Source organism: Drosophila teissieri, chromosome 2R (assembly GCF_016746235.2).
Source record: "Drosophila teissieri strain GT53w chromosome 2R, Prin_Dtei_1.1, whole genome shotgun sequence".
Taxonomy (NCBI): Eukaryota; Metazoa; Arthropoda; class Insecta; order Diptera; family Drosophilidae; genus Drosophila; species Drosophila teissieri.
In genome coordinates, this window is record NC_053030.1 from 10,857,666 (window position 1) to 10,875,443 (window position 17,778).

General features: G+C 44.5%; 2 protein-coding genes across 3 annotated transcripts in view; one reads left to right on the forward strand and one right to left on the reverse strand.

Annotated features, from left to right (window-relative positions):
* The window catches only part of LOC122613560 (transcription factor collier), a 35,150-nt gene extending 29,000 nt beyond the window's left edge, over nucleotides 1-6,150 (forward strand). Inside the window, 6 exon segments of the mRNA XM_043787781.1 lie at nucleotides 2,475-2,556; nucleotides 2,620-2,800; nucleotides 2,983-3,264; nucleotides 3,335-3,482; nucleotides 3,547-3,836; nucleotides 4,888-6,150. Coding sequence (XP_043643716.1) covers nucleotides 2,475-2,556; nucleotides 2,620-2,800; nucleotides 2,983-3,264; nucleotides 3,335-3,482; nucleotides 3,547-3,836; nucleotides 4,888-4,976 — 1,072 coding nt within the window. The 3' untranslated portion in view covers nucleotides 4,977-6,150.
* A 136-nt stretch (nucleotides 6,151-6,286) lies between these two features.
* On the reverse strand, nucleotides 6,287-8,488 carry LOC122612441. 2 transcript variants are annotated; one of them, XM_043786063.1, is made up of 2 exons: nucleotides 8,103-8,488; nucleotides 6,287-7,128 (listed from the first exon to the last, which is right to left on the reverse strand). In XM_043786063.1, exons 1-2 carry the CDS (start codon nucleotides 8,344-8,346, stop codon nucleotides 6,521-6,523), a joined length of 852 nt encoding a protein of 283 aa, XP_043641998.1. In that variant the 5' UTR covers nucleotides 8,347-8,488; the 3' UTR covers nucleotides 6,287-6,520. The 2 variants fall into 2 exon arrangements, with proteins under 2 accessions (XP_043641998.1, XP_043641999.1); XM_043786064.1 differs by lacking the exon at nucleotides 8,103-8,488 and adding an exon at nucleotides 7,303-7,668.
* Between the last annotated feature and the right edge of the window lie 9,290 nt (nucleotides 8,489-17,778).

The window sequence follows — 17,778 nt, forward strand, 5'->3', positions numbered from 1 at the left end:
GTGAGTAGTAGAGTTTGCACTATTTAAGTATCTTCGGTTCAGTGGCATTCTCAGCCAATCGGGCGCGAACATCGAAGGACATTCCGAACAGCTAAAAAACAAATCTCCGTCCAATCGAAGAGGCCAACACCGCCAAGGCGCAACCCCCTCGCCCAAATATGAATGACCAATTATGCACTTCGTTGGCGCTACGTGCCCGAGCTGCCAATTTGGGGCCATCGAAAATGCGAAGCGGAGGTGTCCCGATGTCATGTGCGAACATTTGATGATGCGTAGCTTTTCATTAAATGAAAATTTCGCGTTGCTGGCAAAACAAAGGCACAAAGCAGAGGCCAAAGGCGCTAACTTTGTTGGCAAGCAGAAGGCCAAGATGGGAGACACTTTGATTTATTGACAGGACGCGACTGGAATTTTTAATTGCCACCAAGTGGGTGGTGGTTGTCTATGGTTCGTTGCTTTTCCCGGGGAGAAATCCTTGGTCAGGACTTGTGTGCTCGGCTAGATTTCCCCAAATGCAATAGCGTCGTCTTGAAGACATATGCAAATGGTGGGACCTCGTGAATTTATGTGTCCTGTCAGGATATTTTGAAAACATTGTAATTCAAGCATGTGGAGGGGCAGGATGCTTCCGAGAAAGTCAATTAGCTGCCCATAAAAATGCATAAGAATGCACGCTGGCCTCAAAGTGATGATGGCTCTGGTGTCTCGGGGATGAAGTCATCGACGGGCAAGTGAAATCATTATCCTGGAGGATCCCCCTCCTTAGACACTCGATCCGTATTCAAATTTCAAACTGCAGTTGCATCTGTGAGTTTCCACGTTCGTTGCCGCACCGTAACTCGATATTGTATCTGACAGATACACGGCTTTCAACTCTCGGGGGATGGCGCACTGGATTGCTTGTGTTAATGATGATGAGCCCGCTCCGATGCTCTTTATTTTCCGTAATGGATAACATCCATCCACTTACATCTGTTTTTTCTTCGCAAGTCCAACAAGTTCACAGGCATTCTCGATAAGCACCACACTTGGCTTTTAATGCTGAATATACAATAATATAATATAAGTCTAGTTTAGTAAGCCGAAGTTTATATGCCCTTGTAATTGAAAGATAAATAGGATATAGACTTTCTTGATTTAAGTATTTGTTAGGGATTAAATATTAATTGTTCTTCAGAAACTTAAAACCACATTACCATTGTCTAGTCTTTATTAAGAATATTTTTTGTCTCGTTGCAACTTACTTATTACTTACTATAATTTATAGACCCGTTTTAAGAGTATAAGTTCCACGCATAAAGCTAAACAATTATTTGTATACAGTTCGTGATTTGGTCTCATTGGATACTACTCACTGGTTTAGTTTTATCAGTTTTAATTGAAATTATTGCTTTTAGTGGTTATCTCGAGTGCCAGTTTCTTATCGCTCGAGCTTAGATTTATGGACTTAGGAAATTCGCTGGCCAGAGCTATTTGGGCTGGTGTTTTTAATAGGGAGACCGATGGAACCAAAGAACAAAAGTGTCGGAAGTATAAACAAATTTGCGACACTCCCATCGGACGAGGACATATGCAGATGCCACCCGCTGGCCGGAGATCAACCCTCCAGCTCCCTGCTAATTTGTTCAATTTGTCGAGTGGAAAACAACGGGGAAAAAAATATGACGAAAATTGCCGGCACAATGCCGCTTTTCCCGTTTCCCCCCGCTGATCGGAAAGGAAAATATTATTTCGGCAAATAAAAAGTGGGCAGGGGGGATTCAGATAGGGCGTATCATGTCGCCGGCGGATGCATAAAAGTATTTCAGCATTTAAATGCACCGCACACGGGTACGGGTGTCAGTTTCCATTGGATGGGATTCGACTCGGATTGGATTCGACTGGGCTGGCTAACAGGCTCGCATCCTGGCCGCAGGACATTCGCCGGCTGTCACCCCACTTATCGCAAGGGCACTCACTACCGCCTCGGGCCAAACATCTGGCCAGAAAAGACCAGGCAAACTGGCGGCACAAGTGGACCAAGTGCCACTGGTGGCAGCAAAAAGGCGCAACCCGTCATTAGCGGCTCGTAAAGTCGCCTTCGTGGACGCGAACATCGTAAAGACTCTTAATTGAAGCTGGCATAAATCCACAACTGATTGATAATTGCCAGCACAATGGGAAAAACGAGTCCGTTACCATTTATGGTCCCACATTCTGCCCCTTATGAACAGAGAAGCTGCAGAAATGCCTACTAAGACCTTATAGGCCGTAGGATATTAACATATAAAATATTTTATCTTTACTTTAAACTAGATGGTGGAAAGCTTGGAAATATTTTAAGAAAGCCTTAATTTCTAAAAAGTAGTCTTTTGTGAGGTTGGAACTTAAGGTTTAGAAATGTCATTAAAAAATGCAGTTAAATCGATTCCTAATAGTCCTGGTGTGTACAGTGTAACAATCCATTAATTTATCGAATCCTCCATTTATTGCAGCTTCTTCCTGAAGTTCTTCTTGAAGTGCAATCAAAACTGTCTGAAGAACGCCGGCAACCCGCGGGACATGCGCCGATTTCAGGTGAGTGAACGCCTGATCCTTCCACACCGATTTAGATATTAATTGAGAATCTCTTAATGCCAGGTGGTAATTTCTACGCAGGTGGCCGTGGACGGACCACTTCTGGCCATCTCCGACAACATGTTCGTGCACAACAACTCAAAGCACGGACGAAGGGCCAAGCGACTGGACACCACGGAAGGTACAGGCAACACATCCCTGTCCATTTCCGGTCACCCCCTAGCGCCCGACAGTACCTACGATGGTCCGTAGCAAAATTCCAATTATTCCGACCAATTTTTCGTTTTACGTAGTTCCAAGAAATCCCCACGTACCCCAAAGAACCCCCCAATTTTTCGTTCTGTTCGTAGCAATTGGCAATTCCGAAGTGTTAAAGGCTGTTCGATATATTCAACTAACCCGAACATATGTGGAATCCATTTGCAGGTCTCTACCCACCGCTGCCAGTGGCCACGCCGTGCATCAAGGCGATCTCGCCCAGCGAAGGCTGGACAACCGGTGGCGCCACCGTGATCATAGTGGGCGACAACTTCTTCGATGGGCTGCAGGTGGTGTTCGGGACCATGCTGGTCTGGAGCGAGCTGATCACCTCGCATGCGATCCGGGTGCAGACACCGCCGAGGCACATTCCCGGCGTGGTGGAGGTGACGCTGTCCTACAAGAGCAAACAGTTCTGCAAGGGATCACCCGGCCGCTTCGTCTATGTCTGTAAGTGATTGCAGCTATACATGATTACTCAGCGCTTCTTCATATCTAACCTGTTGATTAACGCTTTAAGCAGCTCTCAACGAACCCACAATCGACTACGGTTTCCAGCGCCTGCAGAAGCTCATTCCCCGGCATCCCGGCGATCCCGAGAAGCTCCAGAAGGAGATAATCCTCAAGAGGGCCGCCGATCTGGTCGAGGCCCTGTACTCCATGCCCAGGTAAGAGCATTGCTATCAGCCAAGTTACGCGGCGGAAACTAATATCAAACCCGTGTTGCAGCAGATCTCCGGGCGGTTCGACGGGCTTCAATTCCTATGCAGGCCAACTGGCGGTCAGTGTCCAGGATGGATCCGGCCAGTGGACCGAGGACGACTACCAGCGTGCCCAGTCGAGCAGCGTGAGTCCACGCGGTGGCTACTGCAGCAGCGCCTCCACGCCGCACAGCTCGGGAGGATCCTACGGTGCCACGGCGGCCAGTGCAGCGGTGGCGGCCACGGCCAATGGCTATGCACCTGCACCCAACATGGGCACACTCTCCTCGTCGCCCGGCAGCGTCTTCAACTCCACGTCAAGTAAGTTTCTCGATCCTTAGTGGTAAACAATCCATGAAAAGTCCCGCATTCGTTTGACCTAATAAAAGAGATATTAATTAAAATCCAGTTTGAACAGTACTTTTTTTGTCGTAAAAGTTTCGAAGAATCTCAAAAGCCTTTGAAGATCTCATGATCCCATCATTAATCGAACCCCTGTCTCAGAAAGCCCCGAATTCGTTTAGCATCTTCAGTTGATTTTAGCTTATGTTTGTATAACTCTCACATGAATACCGCCCCCACATAAACTAAGAAACCTGTCTCGCCTCCACATCCCGAATCTTCCCCATTCCCCAAACCCTTACCCGAACAAAGTGAACAAAGTATGCTCAGCAAAGTGCATTTTCGCCATTAATTCCAACAGTGTCCGCCGTGTCGTCGACGTGGCACCAGGCGTTCGTGCAGCACCACCACGCGGCATCGGCCCACCCGCACCACCACTACCCACATCCCCACCAGCCGTGGCACAATCCGGCCGTGTCAGCAGCCACGGCGGCGGCCGTTTAAGCGTTTCCCGGACTCCCAATGCCAGCCACATGCAGCTGAACAGAGGTTGAGGATGAGGATGATGTACCAGGATGAACCGGACTTTTGGGGCCGAGTAACGACATTTTGTTGAAATTAAATGCCACACGCCCAACACCACCCACCATCCACCACCCAGCAAACAAGTCCAAACGAAAAACGCACACACACACACGGCCAGACACCATCTATCAATCCGAAGCTGCAAGGACGCCCACAATTGGCCCACGGGTGTGTGTGGGTGGGCGTGTGGATGGGTCTGCTGAAGCAAATCTGAGCATTCAAAACACTTCTCCACCATCAACAAAACACCACAGACAACACACGATTAACGGTATTTATAATTTCCATTATCCTTTAGACTCTAAATCGATCAAAAAACGACCCCCACTTTGGTAGATTTCTGTTGAATTCCCTCCTTCCTGGCAATAAAAGCACTATAAGTGCTAGTCCCTATAACTGAAAAAAGCGCATTAATTTAATATTTGACATTTTGAACTATTTGCAGGGGTCAGCAGCCTGAGCTTCAATCCCTTCGCCCTGCCCACCTGCAACACACAGGGCTACAGCACCCAACTGGTGACGTCAACCAAATAATATTACTACTAAATGAGGCTATTGGCAGGCCCCAAATCCCCGAATCCCCGCAACCCAAAATCTCCTCCAGGAGTCGCAGATACCACGCCAATCACAAGAAGCTCGAAAGTGCAATAAACAGATGAAAATGGTTCCAAAATTCAAAAATCTATTGATATAGTTGTACATTTTTTGATTGAATCCCGTTTTTAACTTATTTCGAATATGCCTCGGTAATAGATTTATAAACATACGCATAGAATACCATATCACAGTAAAGGAAAACATATGAGAGAAGGGAAGGCATATCATGCAAGGGGCTCAAGAACCCAGTAGTTAAGATCGGGCAGAAATAGTTCTAAAATAGCTTGATAAAATACATTTTGTAAATATTTATCCCAAAGTAAATAAAACTTAATAATAATCGGAACTGTGAATAGAGGAAATTATACAAAATATATACCCATAATGATCAATTCTGATACGAATCAAGATATACCAAAACAGATACAATTTGAATGAACTTTTGGACATAACTAAATGCTTGTATACGATACTTTCTTGGATTAATATTGAAAATAATGAAAAAAAAAGTCTTGGAAATTCACTCTGCCAGTCGAGAGAACCGAAATCAAAATGTTATATACCTACATAGATATACAAGCCAGATTTGCAGCATATCTAAGCGTAATATTACAACAAATTTATACCAAACTTTTGGCAAACATATCGTGCACTTAGTCCTAATATCCACCTAAAGCGAATCCAAACACATCACTACTCAAACATACATATTTGTATAATGCCCATCATATCCACAATTCGAAATTCATTTTGAGCGAACCACTCTCTAAGAACATCAACACCAAATCATCATTAGACATACATTCACACATTTCGCTATTCAAGTCAGTGTTTGATAAACTACCGATTTGTTGACTAGAATCTAAGCCTAGCATACACCGGGAAATGATATCTGGGGGTGCATATACTATATATATACATATGTAGGCTTAAGTTTATTGTTTATTGCTCGATTTGTAGGAGTTTTACTGTAATTTGTATTCGTATTGTATGATAATGTACGCTTGCACTCCTAGATCTACAAAATATTGACAAAAAAACGAAATGGTTGGCTTCGCAATTGGGGAGCAGCCACTACAAGCATATCTATAAGAATCGCATAAACAGCAGAACTTAGCCGCAAAATCGATTTGTAAATTACAATACAATAATTTATAATAACAATCTAGCAACGCTCTCTGTTTTGTAAATCTTAACAAGTTATTTAAATAAAATTTATTTAAAATAAACGTAATACGCCATGAAACTGACTTTTTTCTTATTTCGTCGTAATGCTTTATTTCGTTTTGAGTTTCAAGTAAAAGTTAAATGGGTAATATAATTGAATAATCAAAGTATTTGCACTTGATAGAGCATAAATTAGATGAATACATAACATATGTATAATTATTAACCTAGTTGACGACACGCAAAGATGCCCTGTTGTTTTGTTTCGTTTTTCGTCTTCTTATTCCTCTGGGTAAATGTATATAATGGAGCGCCTACTCATCCTTGGCGGGCACCGAGTCCTCACTCTCCTTGAACAGTATCTCCTGGATCTTTGACCGCACGTACATCTTTCGATTGAGCGAAAGATGGCGCATGACAGGCACCAAGCTTAGAGCAAAATAGTAGTCGTCGTCCTTGGTGAGCTCCTCATGATTCTGTTGAATGATGTAGCTGAGCTGTTCGCTGACGGTGGTCAGCCGATCGATGGACGTCTCCAGGTTGTTCTTCAGCTGCTTGGCCGAGTTGTTGCTGGAGGACGTGGAGGCCACCACAGTGGCTTGTACCCCCGAGCCCACAACGCTCGGCCTGCTACTTCCACCGGCTGATGAAGTCGAATGGGTAAGCACGGTCACTTGCTTCTCGGGCTGATCCAGCCCCTCGTCCTCCATCACGTGTATGGGGCTGTAGCACAGTGGATCCTCACTGTATATGATGTCCTTGATATCCTCGCTGATCTCATCATTCTGCTCGTACTCCTCCCACTTCTGCGGCAGGGCACCCGCCTCTCCCAGATAATTGGCGACGTTCGAATCGATCTTCGGCTTGGCCACCCGCAGCGGCTCCCTCAGCGTCTTGGCCTTGGTAATCCGCACGGTTTTTTCTGCAATTCAAAGGATGGGAGCGATGGTTAATACGATACATATTGGTACAGCTGCCGGATAATAACAAAAATATCATCACCCAGAGATGGGCGCCCGCGATAGTTTCCCGCCGACCCCAGGGGTCGATAGCCCGCCATAAGTACTTTGTGGGCAGTTGCGCTCGCTGGGATTACCTTTCTTGATGATCGGGATCATGCGGGCCTGAGGACGCTGCTGCACCGGACTGACCAGGACCTCGTCCCTGTGCTTGTGTCGCAGATGCGTCCACAAATTGGTCGTATTGTTGCCCTTCAAATTGCTTGCCATGCCACCACGCGATATATTGTTGCCGCAGTAACGGCATATCGCAAAGTTTTCGCACTCCTCATTAATATCGTAGTGCTGCCACACATTGCTTACACGACCCTTGGGCATTTTCAATGCTTTCTTTAGGTATTTATTACGTCAAGAGTGATTTTTCTCCACAAAATGATTTTTTGCGATATTAGCGTTGCTGTCGCCAGTGTTGTCAAGTGCTCGCTGTGGCAGTGTTGCAAAACGCCTGCATGTAGGAGTGAAAACAAAGGCAACGCAAAAAAAAGGTGAAAACCCAAAATATAAGAATGATTTCATATTATTCAACAGCGCAAATTCGTTCCTAAATAATAATATTTTTATCAGATTTTTTATTAGCATTTTTGATGATACACTATAGGTTTTTAAAACATTTTACATTCAAACCACTGGTTGGGGGAAGTTTTGTACCTATCCTGCACTACTTTGATTGTTTTTTTTTCAGGGGGTTTACTGTCTCGCTATAACTAGAATTTCTACTTTTCCCGCGCCCAAATGGAGGAGCCTATACCGATGACCCGTGGATTTATCGCGATGGCATCGGGCACTGATCCGTGCTCGGTTTCTACGGCACGGAGCACGCGTGGCAGTGGATTTCGATTGCGAAGGGCGTGCGTGAGATTTCGGATCCCGAACTTACCGTTACTGCTGCTGGAGTGGAGACATCGGTGACGGAGCAGGGATCCGGTTCCGGTTTTCCCGCTGTAGGATAAGAGATCGCCGCAGGTTTTGCAGCAGGCGTACGGCTCTATGTGGTCGTCGCACTGGACGAGATTGAAAAACCTCCAGACGCAGCTTTTGGTGTTCCTTGGCTCTACGAGCTTACAACGCTTGTCACCGGATTTGAGTAGGCTGCGCAGCTCCGATTTCTTTTCAACATGCATCGTGGCGGATCGGTTGTTTGATTCGCTGGTAATTCGGTTTGCCAAAAAGGAAAACAAACCCAAATTATAAAATGTACACAAATACAAACTCACGAAAATTCAGTCACGCACAAAACAGTGTTGCCAAACGCGCACAAGCACGGTGCGAAAAGTTCAAGGTGGCGTGAAATGGCCACGGATTTTATTAAAAAAAACTTCATTTATTAGAAGTCAGTAAGTTAAAAGTAGTTTTTTAAACTATAAATTGGTTTCTTAAACTTTTTTTTACTTTTTCTTTTAGTTTAATGCCTAAAATTGTCTTATGACCAGCGATGCCGATTACGCATGTCTATCGATAACCCCCATTGAGTTGACCATTGTAAATTGAATCAGTTGAATCTCTTAAAATGGGTAAAGTTTCGATAGCTTCCTACAGCCAGGACTATATCAAGGCCCATCTGCAATCCGGAGTCCTGCGATTCAGCAAGAAGCGTAGTCGCGGCGCGGTCTGGAACGTCTTCTCCAGGATCGAGGACCAAGCCGGAAACGCCATCCCAACGATTGTGATGTGTCGGATGTGCAGCAGCTTGGTGAAATACCATGGATGCACTTCACACATGGAGCGGCACAAGTGCTACAGGACCAAAGTCGTAGGTCCAAAAACAGAGGACCCGCTGGGCTGCGAGGATGAAGAGGATTCCCATCGGAATACAGACGGTTCCAGTGCGGACAAGGCCACCGATAAGGTAACACAGGCGGCGATGGAGTGGTGCGTCGCCAACTGCCGTCCCTTCAGCATTGTCAAAGATTCGGGGCTCCAGAAACTAGTCTCCATTCTTCTGGAAATCGGCTCAGAGTACGGACGCAATGTCTGCGTCGAGGATTTACTACCTGAACCCGGAGTCGTCGCCTTGAGCGTCGAGAGCTTATACGAGCAGAAATTTAAGCAGGCACGCTCCGAGATGTCCCGCATCCGCTTAAATGGTTATAGCATTGCGATCGCCGAGGAAAAGCACGGCAGTGCCGACAGCTTTTTCCTCTCAAGCACCGCGCACTACGTCCTGGAGGGTCGCAAGTGCACCCAGTTGATGGGCCTCACCAATGTACCCAGAAACAAAGCATCCACAGGTTGGTATACTTAATCAAGCATTTGTCTTTTATAATGTCTATATACTTATATAATTTAAGACAACTACGTTCTCAAGCTGATTGAGGGAATGCTTCAGGATTTGTTGTGCGATCTAACCGACGATGATCCAATTTTTGTGTACGACGAGGGAACAAGCTTAAAATCAGTATACGAGAACAAAAAGACCTTGTTTTGCATCAGTTCTATGCTCGATAGAATGGTGGAGAATGCGTTTAATGACGTCTGCGAGTTAAGCAGTTTACTGAGGAAGGCCAAGGAATTGGTTATCCTGGGTGTGCTGCCCACTCCCACTTCGAGGGGTCTGGTAAAGATCTTTCACATTTTGAAGTCCCTGGAGATCAACTGGAGTATTATTGCCAACGAGGACGAAAAGTTGATTGAGGGCTGCGAATTTACCGGACTGGTGGCCATCAATAATCTTCTGGCGCACTTTGAAAAGTCCTCCCAGACGCTGGAAAGCGGAACGAGTCCAACCCTGCACCTAGTCATACCCCACATGCACCGTCTGCGGAAATACTGCGGCGGAGAATCCAACCATGCAATGGAAATGGATCTCAAGAGGTCGTTGATAGACAACATAGACTGGATGGTGATGCCCCACATCACCAAGTATCACATGATGGCCCACTTCCTGTTCCCGCCCACCAACAGACTGCTGCAGTTCAGCCAGGAGGAGCGTGATGAGACCGTCGAGAGCTGTCAGCTATTCATGAAGCGCTACTGCCTGGCACAGCGCCAGGAAAAAGTAGAGCAAGTCCTCATTCAAGGCGAGGGCGAGATGGTTAGTGCGCGGGACATCGAACCGGACGACGATCTCTTCTCCGACTTTGTCGCCATGGACAGCCAGGATGATAAGATTCTCAAAGAAATTCAAGGATACCAAGCCATTCAGATGGCCTACAATGATAGGTTCGACGTGCTCGAATGGTGGCACTCCAATCGGGACCAGTTCCCGCTGCTATACAGGACTAGCTGCCAGATCCTGTCGATTCCCGCCAGCACGGCGCCTTCCACCTTGGTGCTTTCACAGACCAGAGATCTGGTCAATGATCCTGCCTGCGGAGTTGATGAACTGCACCGAATGATGTTTCTCAAAACAAATATGGGAGAAAGCATAAATTCGTAATAATAAAATAATTCAAATAATAACGTAAAATAATAATAATAACTTATTTACTTTAGGTGTTAAGTCAAATCGGGGTTCTATAATCGATCGATAAGTTGTAACGCTTGTTGCAGCAGGAAAGTGTCGCTCTCTGTGGGATGGGAAGAGAAACTGGTAAGATTTGGTCATTGCTTTGTGAAGCGCCACCTAGATCTGAAAAAGTGCGGGATCGGGTTATGGCGGCAATCTTGAAAAGAGAAATTAACAGGGCCAAGTGTCAGGCTGTTCACGATCTAAACTCCCGTTGGGGAGCGTTCTAATGCCTTCCCGCTTATTTGGCAAGCGTCTAATCGGTCTATTCCCTTTTAGTGGCCTGAGCACGCGGTTCGATCCCTCGCAGAGTTTACTAAGTAACCTTTTCAAATCAGAGTTTAAATTAGAAAGAAATTAAAGTATGGTTATCTTTCGCGAGTGAACTATTTTTAATCATTGGAGTTCAATCTGCATTGATTGGCCTGGGAAGAACAGAATACATACGTTTTCCCAGTCGGTAAGGAAAAATTGATTGTCGGCGGCTTACGCTCCAGGTTGGGTACATGGCCATTGTTTTTTGTTTCTTAGGGTTTGGCGTATCAGCGACCGGATAGAGGGCCGCTGGAAAACAAATGTTATAGCCGGAGAGACTACCACCCAAGCTGTTCATCACCCGCATGAGCATTTTCTCATTGTGATTATTGGTCACGGGACATCGGCTCATTGGAGTTCAGGGGAAAAGATTGGCTAGTCGGAAGTCGTCTGAGTAGTCAAATTTTATTTTTGGGCGACCCGCTAAATTTCAAAGTTATTGCCCAGCGGTGCAAAAGAAACGAGAAAACAAATTTGCCATTCCTTGGATTTGTCGTGACGGCGCGGCCCAAGCAAAAGCGGTTGAAAGTCGGAGTTAAAGCGAGCAGCAGCAAAGCTGCGATATAGCGCAATCGCGAGAACATCACATGTAGATAAGTTTAGTTCTTAGTTTTGTCTGTTAGTTTGTAGTTAATATATATATTCATGATGATCGGTGCGTAATGGCTAATATAAAAAGGCTGGAGTCGCGAGTGTGAAAATCGGGAATGAAGTTTGTGTGAAGGAAAAAATGACTGATCGGATGTGAAGGGACTTTGGACCTTTGTCCTAATGAGGGTTTTTTTTTATATATGTTATGCAAGTTATTTTTTTTTCTCCAAGCCCCACAGCCTTGGCATCCACGGCAAAGCGCTTTCTCCGTTGGATCTCCAGAGGATATATTTGGGTGAGTGATTCCGGCAGCCAATGTGCCGAGTTTAACCATTATTATTGAACGTGCTTTATATCATGTATGTAAATTCTCCCTCATAAAAGAAAGGAAATAGATGCATTTTTTTAAGTCCCCATACTGCGAAAGATCGCAAAAGAAAATTTGGCGAAAGTAACAAAGAGAAACTCGGATAACAATTAATATAACCTAAAATCCAATCAGCTCAATCCGTTTCTTCCACACACCATTATAATCTCGATTTCATTCGCATTCTTCTTTGCACCCTGTACTGAAGACGAAAACGTTTTCCGTCATCTCGATTAACAAACATTTAAAATCTGCATGTTAAGTCACACAAGTATTATATATTCTTTTGATCATGGCTAGTGTCCAACGATTGTTCTTAGTTTGTAGCGAATAAAAATTTATAATGTTTTGAGTGTATCCTAATTTTTGCCTTCAGTTAGTAGGAACCCTGTAGACCATATAAAGGGGCCATTCCCAAAAATAATATTCGAGGAGAAGCATCAAATGGCCATTGGAAGGGTGGGGACGCATTAGCCTCAATTACATCTGAGGTTAGAAGACTTTCGCTGTCTGTTTTGGTGAGCATATGATAGCCCGGTCTCAAGAGTTTGTGTAATGTAATGGTCAACATCATATTGCTTGTCGTAGCACGCATATTTTTGATTCTAATAATAAGAAAAGGCACCTCTAAGGGGAACAGTCCGAACACCACCACCGTTAGCCGACGAGCAGATAGCCGGAACAAATTGCGTGCGCTCGTTCCCTTTAGCTAACACCAGGCCTGAAGAAATTCGTTACAGTTATAATGTTATTTAGTAAAGAAAATTATTATAATCTGGCGCCCAACGTGTTGGCCAAAAGAACAGGCCATACTATCATCAATGGCAAATATCTTTGTACATACACAAACACCTACATCCAACATTTTTTTCTCAATCCAATAGTATTCAGTGTAGCCGTTACGACTAGTGTGCGATTGGATTTTCAGCAGACTGCCTGAACCAAAAGCCACGATTGTAAACAAGATTCGAGCTCGCTGAAAAGATAAACTTAATGAACCTGTTCTTATTCTGAATCACACATTTAAAACGCTTTGGATTTACAGAAATGGTACTGTTCGCAGTTTAGAGTCTGGCCACGTTTATGATGTGGACACGGGATAAGATTGGGTTAACATTTTTCTAGTTACAGGGGAGTCTAACATTTTTTTATAGAAGGCGATTGGAAAACGCAGGCTAGATAACGCTAAAATTGCGGATCTCCTGACCACGGCTAATAAAACAAAGTTAGAAACTCAAACAGTTCATATACATTAAGTCAAACCAGTTAATTTGTTCAAGTTTTCTATTAATTGTCTTGGAATTGCAGATCGTGATCTTTTAGAAAAGAAACGACTGAACCACAGGTGATAGAAAGGGTTAAGCAGAAGGAGAATAACAAGGGAAAGAAAACCTTGCAGTCAGCGCAGCATTGCGGTAGTCGGTTAGTTGTTGTGTCGGCGGGACCACATAACAGACCACGTAGTGTTGTTGGGCTGATTTACTCTGCACAGGCAGCAGTCGATACAAATTTATTTTTTTTTGTTACATGTTCGCTGAACAAAAGTGGAACAGACAGCAGAGGTTTATATATGGGTTTGCAGGGAAATCCACTATGCTTGAAGGCAAAATACTTTTATGATTTTTGATCGTTTGATTTAAAGTTTTTTTATTTTTTTTATACGTTTTATTATTATATTTTACAATTCCCATATTTTATATTTCCTACATTTAATATTTTTCTATATGTTATAGTTCCTAATTTCATATTCATTCTACAATTTGTTAAAGCTTATCATTTAAATTAGCATTAAAATTTAATTACGTTTCGGTGAGGTGGCTGTCGAACGGCGCCCCTGAAAGCAAAAGAAAAACAAAACAAAAGACAGCTGTTCCCTGGGTGACAATAACTGATCAGCGCAATAGTTGTTCAAAATTTAACAGAAGACAGGTAAACATTAGGTAAGGTCAATGACCGCCGGTACTCTCTCAACAATACAGATAAAGCGATAAGGGAGACCGTAGGCATATGATCAGGAGATTAAAAGAGTTATTTTTTTGCAACAAAGGTTTACTGAGAAAGTAGAAGAGAGTATTTGAGCGCTTCCGCGTCGGAGAAACTAAAAATGTACACTAGCATTGATTACTTTTTTGTATCTCTTGTCTAAGAGGGTCGAATAAAGAAAAAATGGATCCGAATTGTAGCCTTTGTGGAAAAGCTTTGAGCACAGCTGTTATAAGTCGTGCATAGTGACTCATTCTAGAACAATCGCAACATGTCCAAGCTGCGAAACAGTTTGTTTTGAGACAGAATCAACAGCAGGGGGGAGCCAAAAGGCCAAAACAGTAAAGAAAGCAACCACAGGAAACGATACTCCGGTCAGTTCGGAAGCGATAGGAACCCTTGTTGCCCAAACAGTGAGATCTATGCAAGAGGACATCATGACGCAATTGGCTGATCAGATGGCTCAATTGATCCAAACCAACGTAGCTACACAGCTTAGTGGACTTGGCCAAAACAATGTGAGCGGAATTCTGTCCGCCGAGCCACCCTTATCTAATCAAGAGCGCCGAGCATCAGCAGGCTCAGCGGCTGAGACACATAGAAGCGACTTGATGCAAAGGCCAGACAAGGTCGGCCATATATTAAATGGGTGGAAATTAAGATTTAATGGCAGCGCGGAAGGGATTAGTGTGGATAATTTTATTTACAGGGTCGAATCACTAACACATCAAACTTTGGAAAGCAATTTTCAGGTTTTGTGTAGCAATGCGAGCATACTTTTCGATGGTAAGGCCCGTGAATTTTTCTGGAGATTCCATAAAACACAAAGGCAGGTTAGTTGGGGTCCTCTCTGCCAAGCCTTGCGAAAACAGTTCCGCGACACTAGAACTGACGTCGATATAGTTGAGGCCATACGAGATAGGAAACAACGAGAAAAGGAGCCATTCGATGCGTTTTACGATGCGATCGTCCAACTTATGGATTGCTTGGAAACTCCACTATCGGAGAAGACCGTCGTTGAAATTTTAAAAAGGAATCTAAGGCCCGAAATTCGGCATGAGTTGCTGAACGTAAACATAAATTCGGTGGATAGCATGCGAGAGATTTGCAGGCGTAGGGAGAGGTTCCTGGAAGATATCAAGCGGAGCTGTGGGTATCAAAAAGGGGCTCCATTTCGTAAACAGGTGGCAGAGCTGCTAGAGGAAGCTATGTCAGATGATGCTACAGAATTTTCCGATCAGGAAGGCGATTTAGAAATCGGAGCTATGGCACTAGTGTGTTGGAATTGCCACAAAGAAGGACACCGCTATCAGGATTGCGAAAGTAAGCGAAAGATTTTCTGCTACGGCTGTGGCACTCCAAATGTGTACAAACCCTCGTGTGGCAAGTGCCTAAAAAACGGGAAAACGAGCACACATATCCGTCAGCCGCCGTGTGTTCAACGTCGAAGGCCGACCATCCCCGAAGCAAGCGTGTAGATAATATCAAATCAACTCCGTCCGAAATAAATCTTCACGATTCCGAAAATTATTCCAGCCAACCCATCTGTTGGCCCACAATCTTAAATATAAATTCTAATTTAAGGTCAACTAATCAGCTGATCCGGTCGCAATCACAGTCCAGAAGTTCTAGGCGAATGCGAGAATTTTGGAAAACAGTCAAAACCATAAATAGTATCCGTTACAAACCGAAAGATAAGCGTCCTTATGCGGAAGTCCGTGTCCTCGATCGGGTAGTTTTAGGGTTGTTAGACACAGGGGCGGCTATAAGTGCGATAGGGGGAAATTTGGCGCAGCAGGTCATTAGGACTAAAGTACATTTTAAGAGGGGAACCTTTTTCGCATCCACGGCTGATGGGAAAAATCAGGAAGTAATAGGTCGTCTTAAAACCCCTGTGGAATATAAGCAAGCAGTCAGAGAACTTGACCTTCATATAATTCCATCCCTTAGTCAGGATTTATATCTTGGCATCGATTTTTGGGAAGTTTTTGATCTTCTACCGCCGGAAATGCAGGTTTCAGAAATCACCTCCGAGTCGCATAGTTTATCGCTTAGCCAAAAGGAAGATTTACAGCGGGTCATCGCGTTGTTTCCATCTTTCTCTGTATCTGGGCTGGGGAAGACATCTTTGTTGTCACATTCCATCGATGTGGGGGATGCTAAGCCGGTCAAGCAGAGACACTTCCCCGTGTCACCGGCTGTAGAGAAATTGCTCTATGCCGAAGTAGAAAGGATGCTCAAGCTAGGGGTAATCGAAGAATCCGAAAGTGCTTGGTCATCGCCCGTAGTGCTAGTGCAAAAGCCAGGTAAGGTGAGGCTATGTTTGGATAGTAGGAAAGTGAATGCTGTGACTAGGAAGGATGCATATCCGTTGCCACAAATTGATGGTATTCTGGGTCGGTTGCCAAGAGCAATGTTTATATCAAGTCTGGACCTAAAAGATGCATATTGGCAGATACCACTTGATCCGAAATCAAGGGAATTGACAGCATTTACTATTCCTGGAAAGCCTTTATACCAATATAATGTTATGCCTTTTGGGTTGACGAACGCATCACAAACCATGACCCGACTTATGGACAAGGTGATCCCGGCCGAACTTCGAAATGAGGTATTCGTTTACCTAGACGATTTGTTAATCATATCCGATTGTTTCGAGTCTCATCTCAGGGTTTTGAAATTAGTAGCCAAGCATGTGCAATCCGCAGGTCTCACGCTAAACGTTGAAAAGAGCAAATTCTGTAGGCGTTCTGTAAAGTATTTAGGTCATATAGTTGGAGAGGGCGTAATTCGGACAGATCCAGAAAAGATCTCGGCCATGGTCGACTTTCCGTTGCCTAAAACATTAAAAGCCTTGAGAAGATTTTTAGGAATGGCCGGTTGGTACCGGAAGTTTATTGATAACTTTGCCTCGGTAGTGTCGCCTCTCACCGACCTGTTGAAGCCAAAACAGAAATTCCTTATGACAGCCGAAGGGCAGCAAGCTTTTGGAAAGTTAAAAGAGATGCTATGTACTGCACCTGTGCTTCAGAGCCCGGATTTTAATAAACCGTTTTTTGTTCATTGCGATGCAAGCCAAACTGGCGTTGGAGGGGTATTAGTTCAGAAAACAGCTGAGGGGGATGAATATCCATTAGCTTTCGTATCCAAGAAGTTAAATAAGGCACAAAGGAACTACTCCGTCACCGAACAGGAGTGTTTGGCAGCGATCGTCTGTATAAACAGATTTAGAGCATACATTGAAGGTCATGAATTTACGGTCATAACTGATCATGCGTCTCTGAAATGGCTCATGACGCAGACCGACTTGCACTCTAGACTCGCCAGGTGGGCTCTAAAACTACAAGGTTTCAAATTTAAAATCGAGCATAGAAGTGGGCGACTAAATGTTGTCCCCGATGCCTTGTCCAGGGTTAACGAAGATGTGGTGGCGGCCTTAGATGCTAGGCAAGGGCTCCTCATCGATTTGGAGTCACCAGCGTTCAAGTCAAATGAGTATTTAACTTTGATGGAGCGGATAAAGGCAAATGCGAACCAGCTGCCAGATCTTAGAGTCGTTGATGAGCGAGTTTATAAAAAAACGGAGCATGCCACGGGTGAAATTCTCCATGACAATTTTATATGGAAGTTGTGGATACCTCAAGAATTGGTCTCAGAGGTTTTAAGCAAGTCGCATGATCAGCCGTTGGCATCGCATGGAGGCATTCACAAGACGTTAGAGAGAGTGCGTAGGTACTATTTTTGGCCAAGTTTGGTAAGAGATGTGAAGGCTCATGTACTGGGGTGTGATACTTGTAAAATAACCAAGGCGTCAAACAGAATTCAGCGACCGCCAATGGGTGCCGCTGCAGA